This window comes from Pogona vitticeps, chromosome 1 (genome assembly GCF_051106095.1).
Source record: "Pogona vitticeps strain Pit_001003342236 chromosome 1, PviZW2.1, whole genome shotgun sequence".
NCBI classification, from domain to species: domain Eukaryota; kingdom Metazoa; phylum Chordata; class Lepidosauria; order Squamata; family Agamidae; genus Pogona; species Pogona vitticeps.
In genome coordinates, this window is record NC_135783.1 from 340,106,074 (window position 1) to 340,115,980 (window position 9,907).

General features: G+C 39.3%; 1 protein-coding gene across 5 annotated transcripts in view; it reads left to right on the forward strand.

Annotated features, from left to right (window-relative positions):
- Positions 1 to 8,866, forward strand: part of RCOR1 (REST corepressor 1) — a 192,008-nt gene extending 183,142 nt beyond the window's left edge. For all 5 annotated transcript variants that reach the window (XM_078383798.1, XM_078383797.1, XM_020793631.3 and 2 more), the window contains one exon: positions 802 to 8,866. In XM_078383798.1, the coding sequence (XP_078239924.1) occupies positions 802 to 843 (42 nt within the window). In that variant the 3' untranslated portion in view covers positions 844 to 8,866. The remainder of the gene's footprint in view (positions 1 to 801) is intronic.
- The last annotated feature ends 1,041 nt before the right edge of the window (positions 8,867 to 9,907 follow it).

Consider the following 9,907-nt stretch of genomic DNA (forward strand, 5'->3'; position numbering starts at 1 on the left):
CAAAAGGAATGAAATTATCCCAGGTTATAAGATAGTTATAAGTAGTTAATGACTTACTTATTGCAAAAGTTATCAAATAAAGAAATACCATATTTTTCCATTTATCACACGCCCCCATTTGTAAGACCCCCCCCCCCATTATCTAACCCTAAATTAAGAAAATGTAGCTTTGAGGATTCAGCCTCCGAGCTCAGAAGGTCAGACATTTTGTCTCTGTTGAATCTCGAGCCTACAGGCTCCACCTCCAAGGAGGTGTGTTCCAATTGGTTCAGGATCAGCTGACATCAGTTCCATAAGGCTCATGATTGGAGGAAGCTAAGTCTCCTGACTGTAGGAAGCTAAGCCTGGGGGCTGAAGGAGGCCTTTTTACAGAGGCAAGGAATGTGCCATTTTGTTCTTTTTTCAGCTTACTTCTGTGTAAAAGATGCCCCAAAATTTTTAGGGTAATGGTTTTAGGAAGAAGTAGCATCTTATAGATGGAAAAATAGGGTAGTAGTAGTAGTAGTAGTAGTAGTAGTAGTAGTAGTAGTAGTAGTAGTAGTAGTAATCATCATCATCATCATCATCATCATCATCATCATCATCCTCTTCATATTAGAACTGCAGAGCTGGAAGGAACCCTATGGATCATCGAATCTAGTTCTTCTCAAGGAGCTAGAATAAGGAATTGAACCCCAAGCTTTGGCTATGCAACCATTAATTTGTTTTTAACTAATTACTAGTTTTAGCTAGTTACCCCCATTGAATGCAACAACTTTTTAAATGATTTTTCCCCTGCCTCCTCCCTCTCTTCTCTTCCAGGCAACTCCTGTTTTGGATGTCAGATACCCGTCTGCTTCATGAGAAACTCAGGCAGCCTAGAACAATTCTATGATTTGACTACTGTGTTATCTACGATATCAGGTATTAGCAAAATCTCAGACAGCCATCTTCATCCTATCTCTGTGGACAAGCAGCTATTACCAAAAAGAGAGAGAGAGAACGGACAGATCTCAAACAAAAGGCAAACACTTTGGTTCCCGTGTTACATTTGCCTTAATTTTCTCCTCATCCCTCCATAGGGCCGCTATTTATCCTTCAATGCTTCCTAGGACAAGGTCTTGGTTTTCTGCAACATCTCACTTCACAGCATCTGCTCCTCTTCAAACCATCTACATGCCGGTCTGTACACCTTGATCAGCGAAACTTTCTCTACCTTCCCAAGCTCAGAGATAACCTCCTGACGCGTTGCAGAGGTGTTTCTGTAACCTGCTCCCCAATAGGGTCTTAGTATGTATTTCTACAGGGCCTTGCGTGATTTTGACTTATTTTCTGGTGTAATCATTACTCGTAAGGCAATGCTTTTGGTTTGTTTTTAAAATGAGTGGGCTCTGTATAAAGAAAAATGTTGTGCGTATGCTAGTTGGTCTGTCCGTTTCTGTGATAACAGTGGGGAAATATGATTTCAGAGTTCCAGGATCACCAACCTTCTAGCATGTACAATATTTTTCTCATGTATTCAGCTCCATTTTAGGATACGTTCGGATTTTAATTGTGATTCTTTTTTAAAAAAAACAGAGATTATTATAACTATTATTGGACCTTTTTATTTCATGCAGAAGGAAATGCCAGTCTGTAATCTGCTTTGAAGTAATCAATACTTAAGACACATATGCTCCCATGTAGTAGCGTTCAGCATCTTTATATTCTGTTCTGTATTATTAATTGAATTGCCAATACAGGCGAGTTTCTTTGACTGTCCAGGGGATCAAGACAAAACTGGTATCTTTACCCAAAGAGAGGTGGGGGAAAATATTCCCCTCTTCTTAAGGTATGGAACTCATGCCTCGCCGGGGGGGGGGGGGGTCGTGCTGTATACCAGCTGGAATGGATAAATTGCTCTTTTGGTTGGTTAATGTCTTGCTTGGCCATGCCACTGCAGTGCAACTGGAAAACATGGCGCAAGGAGTTTCAGCCCTTTAGATTTCAATTTTTGAATATCTAGAGTAGTCCTGCTTCTCAGTGTTCCCTTTCCTCTCTTTCCACCTCAAGAGCCTGTGTGATACCACTCCTCTGTCTAACAGGCAGTGATGTAGTTCTTTCCAAACTAACATTGCACTTCCTAGTATCTGAGATGCTGCTGGCCTTGGAAACTAGAAGAGGCAGTGGCTCCTTCCAGATAACCTTTGACCTCATCAGCATAATGCCCAAAGTGATTCTCCCTCTGAAAGAGGTAGGAAGGAGGCATTTTAAAATATTTTAACAGTGTATTAGCTCTAATAATGTAACATTTAGTTAATATTTTAGCTAGTGTTATCCAGACGTTATTTACTCCCAATCAAGTGTTGCTTCCTTTTAATGTAGAAACTAAATTTAAAGAAAAAAACAACCTCGGAATAGGTTTCTATGAACGTACCGGAAACTGAAGTGTGAATTTAGGTACCGTTTTCATTATCGGACAGAAGAGCTATCTTTAGTATTTTGTTTAATGTATTCTAAAACCTGCCCAAATAAGTTATGTGCCTTTTATTTTTAAACGGCTTAAAGCTTGTCTTCACTAACTAAAATTGACCCCAAAGTGGGTATTTAAAAAAAAAACAAAAAAGGTTTATGGCATGTTTTAAGACTAACAGATTTATTACACTGTCAGTTTTTGTGGATTACAACTCAAATTTGCAACCCTGGTATATGTTTTGTTTAGAACAGTGGTCCCCAACTTTGGGCCTCCAGATGTTCTTGGACTACAACTCCCAGAAGCCTTCACCACCACCTCTGCTGGCCAGGATTTCTGGGAGTTGAAGTCCAAGAACATCTGGAGGGCCAAGGTTGGAGACCACTGGTTTAGAATACCAAACACCATAGCTACGCTCCTTTAGATAATGAAAATGCAGTCCTAAAAAGGTCCTTTTATGAAGAAAGAATATACAGGCGTGTTGAAGCTACCCATAACTGAACACTGGCAGAACAATAATAATAATAATAATAACCTTTGAACTGCACAGCTGGAAGGGACCCTATGGCTCATCGAGTCCAGACCATCTCAAGCAGCCACAGTGGGAATTGAACTCCCAAACTCTGGGTCTGCAGCCAGAAACCCAATCCACTGAGCTATCCAGATGCTTTGGATGTGCTCGCAGTTACAGGTAGCTTCAGCATGTTGTTACCTTCTTTTCTCTTAAAAGCAAACTTGGAATTTTCTAATCTCCGCCATTTTGATAATTTTAAAATATGTGCCATTCAAACGCATAATTAAAAGCTTTAGGAGCTGCTCTGAATCTTTTCCGGATTGGGAAAGGATGCTGCACTTGTATGAGAAATCAGAACCAAATATTTATAGTCGTTTTATAAAATTTGTTTTGGAAAGTTACTTTGTTTTTGATGACTCCCAGAATTTTCTATCCAGTTCTCAGAGGTGAAAAGAACTATGGGATCATGGAGTTGGAAAGGGCCTATAAGGCCATTGAGTCCAACCCCCAGCTCATTGCAGGAATCCAAATCAAAGCAGATCTGATAGATGGTTGTCCAAGTTTCTCTGGAATGCCTCCAGCACTGGAGGGCTCACCACCTCCTGAGGTAATTGGGTCCACTGTCGTACTGCTAGAAGCAGTAGTCAATTTTCTAAGAATTGCGCTGTGTCAGCCTTTCTGGCAGCTGGAATCAGAGGAGGACGTTAGGCATTTGTCAGAGACAGACTGTTTCTACGTAAACATCCTTTATTAATAAAGGATGCAAGAATCAGGTGGATATGGCTTGAACGGTCCCCCTCAAATTTATGGTAATTGGGACCTTAAAAATTGTTTTACATAATAATATATATTGCCAGACGGTACCATTTTAGACTATACATAGGGATTGAATACTAAATGCCCTGTTTCCCTGAAAATAAGATCTAACCTGAAAATAAACCCTAGTATGATTTTTCAGGATGCTCATAATAGAAACACAACCCCAAAAATAAGCCCCAGTTAAGTGAAACCCTGCCTTCCACCCTTGTACAGCAACAAGAAGATGGCATAACTGCATTTGAATAAATGTAGATTGTACATGAAAAAAATATAGCATTCCCTGAAAATAAGTCCTAATGTGTTTTTTGGAGCAAAAATTAATATAAAACCCTGTCTTATTTTCAGGGAAACAGGGTATTTCAAAGCCCTCCTACATTAAAAAAAAACCCTATTGGTTAAATCCTGTTTGCTCAGCTCCATCCACACATTGCTAATGATGTCATCTACGATGGCATTTTACCACTAAACTCTCTAGGGATCCTTTCATCCTGGGGAGACCTTTGGATGGAGGGGAGTCTTTAATGTTCAAAAATTGCTGATCACATTTAAGATTATGTCATCAGCCTTGCAAGTGTGGAGCTTCACCGACAGGATTTAAGCCTCCATGTATACACAGAAAATCTTTGTTAGAGAGGAAATCACAGCTAGAACATCTTAACTGTGCGAGGTGTGTGCACAGAGAATATATTTGCATGTGACTCCATGCTGCTTACAGATCTGCAGATACAGTGTTTAGATTACCCTTGTTCGCTCAAGAAACGTGAACTGCAAATAATGACAAACTGCAAATTAAGACCCCTTAATGTAGTTTCGGCAGAGATGGTGCACTGACAGTGCATAACAAACACTTGATAAATACATTTCTAAATCACCCTGATTTGTTACTGAAGTTTTTAAAACATGCCATATTCTAAGGCAATGTTTCAACTTTGATTCATAGGCTTCCCAAAATAATCAAGTTTTCCTGTCTGCTAATTTTATTATCATAAACTGGACAATTATGTTTCCTTCTTACTCTGATATCTTTACTATGTCAGTAACATTCTCATATTGGCTCATCCTGCCTGACGCATCATTTTTCTCTTAATCCTAGTAAGATACATATATGCAGATACTTTGACCCTGTTCTGCGGGCAATAAACAAAAAAAAAGTAGAAGAACAAGAATTAAGTATGGTAAGCCATGTTGCATCAAGCCAAAAACCTTTTCTAATCCAGCTTTCTCTTCATAGAAGCAGCTAGCTAATTGCACACAGGAAGCCCGCAGAAGAACAATAGCACCTTCCAGTCTGGTACACACATGCAATAGAGAGTTTATCCTCTCCAGTTCGAATCTCTTCTCCACATGTTGCACAGCAGGCCCCTCCTGCAAATAGTGAGTGGCAGTGTGAAGGCTGAGAAGGAAGAAGGTTGGGATTCCCAGAGATTAGGAGTAGGTGCTTCCCATGAGCAGAAATTGGCACCTGATAGAGAGTGGAATGACCTTCCCAGATACAAATCTAATTGTCTGGAAGGTAAAAGCTTAATAAGAAGGTAAGCATTTGATAAATTATTGCTCATACTTCCCCCCCCCTTATTTAACATCTGTGAGACTTCTAACATTTGATTACCTACCAGATCGGTACAAGCCAAGAGCCTGGGTGGTTTATGCTTTCCTGTAAATGTATGGGCACAGAAAGAATTCCATCCCCTGCGTAAATCAGCACAGAATTTGTTTTTAATGAAAATGAAATTATGTACATATATATTCCCGTACTTCTTCAGTACTACTTTATTGAAAACATGCATATAACATTTTGTTCCCTTTTTAACTGTTCCACTGCGAAGTGGAATAAATTATTGGCTTCCTTTGTTGTATTTTTAAATCTGTTCTTCTGTATAAAAAAGGTTTCACTTTGGTCGCTCGAGCATTATTTTAATCAAGGCTATGCATTCTGAATTAGAAGGGTCCACAAAGATGGTTCCATCATATGTAATATTCACTTAAGTTTTTTGTTTCCTTAAACTGTTAATGTGAATGTTAGAATTATATATATGTTGTGGAAGATGAGAAATGTTTATTTCTTCCTAGTATAAGTTATTGTGCATAACCTATGGTATCGCTACAAAAAAGTGGTACTTTTAAAATCAAAACAAATGTGTTGTGTATACGCCAGAATTTCACATTTGTTTTGTTTTATTTTTAAATACAGTTGCACAACATGGTAATACATCTTTGTTTGTTTGTTTCAACCTCCTCCTGGCTTTATCCATAAAAATACCTTATTACTTGAATATTGTATACTAACTGGTCTGAAACACAGTGATCAAATTTTTATAATCTAGAACCAAGGGAAGAAGCAACATATATAATATATAATGTTTAATAGCTTCTGATAGCATTGTACAATCATATGCTTGGTAGTTGCTAAAGCTGATAATGTGGCCAGAAGGGCTGTTCATAGATATAGATCTATATTTTTCAGGGATTTTTACATGCTTTTTGCGAAGTCCCCCTTTTGAAGCTAAGTGTGTACTCTAATCATTTTCATTTTCTCCTTCCATATATGGTGGGAAAGAGGGTTTGTAGGCATGATCTCTGCCCCTTAAACTTCAAGTGACTGGTGTCCCATTCTTGCATTTTGTGGAGGATGTGAATGGAGCAACTAAGGAATGCTAAGGAATGTTCAGTTGTTACCTCCACACAGGAGGAGTGATGATGGAAAGAGCATTAGGTGCTCCTCAAAAAGTATGATGAGTATATCTGTGCAAGTGACGCAGCTGGTTACTCCTCTAGACATCCGTGGAGCCTTCATTGTGATCAGGAGTCCTTGAATGATCAAAGTGCTTGATCACATGGAACAGCCCTTCTGATGTATGTCTGTAGATGTTCCCTGCCAGTCTTCTACTGAACTCACAGAGATCCGGACCAGTGCCCATGCTGGCTGGAAGATTTGGAGAAATGTAGTATAAAAAAGTAACTTCTCCAAGCTCAGCACTCCATACAGTTAGTAAATCCAAGGAAGGAAGCTATGAAAGCTCTGTCTTCTGCTAGTCAGTGTGTTCTCAGCCTGGCTATTCAGCTGGGCCTGCATGACTCCCAGGGATTCAGGTAGCATCTGTCCACCCACTCCAACACACACATGCAATTGTTAGGTTAGATCATGGAAGCAGATCTTTGGGGATTATCCCCGTGCCTGAGTCTCAAAAAATATATACTGTTCTTTCTCCTCCCCTTCTGCAACCTCAAGCGGCTGGCAACAGGACATCCCCAAAACACCTAATAGAAAGCAGTAGGGTTGAATCAAATCTCCCCCTAGTTTAGAAAACATTGGCCAGAATCTTGCTGCCAATTTATGTCTGCATAAGGGAAATCACTTAAGTATCAACAGCAATTTGCCCATCATTAGGAAGGTGCTAATTGTGTTTCGAGGCATGTGCCTGATCGGGCATGCATGCAGCAACATGAGCAGCATCTTATTTTATTAGCAGCAATCTGTTATCAAGATTTACAGAATTTTCTTTCTGCAACCATAAATCTTCACTAGGATTCTGGCCACTGATTAATGAGTTGCTATGTGATGTTTGCCCTGTCAATGTGGGGAGTTAGGTTAAAAAGCAATCCAGCAAAAAAAAGAGAGACCTGCATGATAAAAGAGAATCTTGAGCTGCTGTGATGTCTGGAAACTACTTTTACTGTTACCTGCACTTTGGCCTTTGGTTAAAATGGCAAGAGGTCTTTTTCAGCCTTTTTCTTTTTAACAGAGCATTTTAAAAATCAGCCTTGCACAAACCAAATTCCTGTTTTAGACATCTTTTGAAACCCAACTAAAACATGCTCCTTGTCATTGTAACTGCTCTCTCCTCCTGTTCAAATTGATTCCCCCTGTAGAATGGTAGCACTCTTGAACACTACGGGTGAGCCACATGGGTATGTTAGCCTGGGCACCTTAGTGCATAGAGAAGTGTAAGGCCTTCATAACAAGACCGATAACAATAACAACAATACTAAACTTCAGTTTTGACCAAGTATAAAAAAGAAAAAAAATTGTTCTGAGCTTATATTTTTTAAACTTTTTAAACTATATTATAAAATGCCCAAAGTAGCCATTGGCTAGATGTGCGGCATGTAAATTGAATGAATGAATGAATGAATGAATGAAAGGGTGTGCACCAAGCTCAAAAATGAGTGTCACTATTTTTAATGGGGGAGAAATTCAGATTCTTTAAAAATCTCCAAATAGTTTGCTTAGTTTGTTGAAACCCAGTCACTTTGTACAATTTCCTTTGCCCTGTATCTTTTCTGCTACTCCCTGGGAGCAGTGCAGCTTTATTGCATTTTCTTTTCCTCGGCGCAGCCTGCCATGCACTGGTGCTTTAGAGTTTCTGTTCGTTCCAAGGGAGCTCGTATAGAGGCTTGTCAGTTGTAAGCATCCATGGAACAGAGAGAAGCTGTATATAGCAGTGCATATCAGATTGATGTCACTGTGGATATTAAAGCACAATTACAGCTGAAGCTACACTTCTAAAGACAAGAAGGTCAGTATATGTCTATGCATGTTGTATATTAATGAGTGTTTACATTCATAATCTCAAATTTAAATTTATACTGGAGTGTATAGTATTCCATTATGTAGATTATATCAACTTTGTTAAATTCCCATAGATAATTGTCAAAGTTTCTTTTTCCCTTCTCCCAGATTCTATGATGTATAATGTTATGTTTGCAAATATGATAACATTCTGTATAGCCTTTGAAGTGATAAAGCATTATGCGTTGGGAGGTAGGGCTTTTTTTTAATTTTAAAAATAAGTATGTAATAATAACAATGTTGTAAGTAATATTTTTCATGTCTTCTCCCCATTTTTTGCCTGTTCCTCCCCACCCTATTATTTAGCACACTTACTGTGACAAATGTCCATAGAATTATAAAACTGCTTAGCCACAGAAAGTTAAGTTTGGGGATTTTTTTCTCTTTATGAAATGATCGATATACTGTAAGAGAAATTATAGCGGGAAGGGGAGATCACAATTCATTTCTGAAATTCGACACAGTTCATTTTTCTATGATTTCCAGTGTTTGCTGACATGAAATTAAAAAGAAAACCAAGCCATTGATGTAACTTGATGTGTCTTTGGACGTCTCCTCATTTCCATATGGATAGGATCAAGATTTGTCTGGTTGCCAACACTGTTGATAGGTTGGGCTCTGTTGAATTCATCGTAGGTCTTTTCCTTATTGTCATGCTTCCTGTCGTGTCTACTTGCATTATGCTTCCAGACCAGTCAGCACTCCCCTCTCCCATTTCATTTTCACCTTAAACGGGTACAAGAAATACAGCTACAAATATTGATGGGGAACTCTGGTCACTATAGAATGACGGAATGCGCCCATGACTGGTCATGAAGTAGAGTACGTCCCCCTCTGCCCCATGCCGTGGCTTCCCACGTGTGATATTTCACCCTTTCAAAAATGTCCCGAAACTGCCTACATATTCTAATTACAGGTCTTCTTTTAGCATGGGAAACCACAATTTCCCCCCTTGATTTTCACAGATGCTATAAGATATATGCTGTTAGAATGAGAGACATTCCATTGCACCAGGAGCACAATAAAAATGCCACCTCGTTTTTGCCAGTGGGAGGTGGTCTTTTAATGGCATTCCAGACCTATTTGCTGCCAGCCAAGGGAATTCTCCAAAGTTCAACCTTTTCTGCTCTTTAAGGAACAATTGACCTGAGCTGCTTTTACAATATGAATCATATTAAGCTCTGATCCATGTAAAAAAAAACTGAAAACAAAATATGTGGCACAGTAGCACAGAATCCATCTGCCATGCTGGCTGAAGTTGGGTAATATGGTAGCTGTTGTTACTCAACTATTTTGCCAGCAACGGGAGAAGGAAGGCTGCCATAATTTATGCTGGTCTTTAATTTATGCTACTCTTACCCCCCCCCCCAAGAGCCAACTTATTTCCACCGAAACTGCACAACACTAGTTTATAGTCATTCTTTATTGTATGTGTAGATGTACACAGGTTTGTATAGTATGTGACGGTTTCTGTATGTGTACATAGAATAAAAGTACAGCAACATCGCCTGGCACAGGAAGTTCAGTCACCCCAACAGGGCCCACAGCAGCCACAGGGGAACAGGGAGGAGGC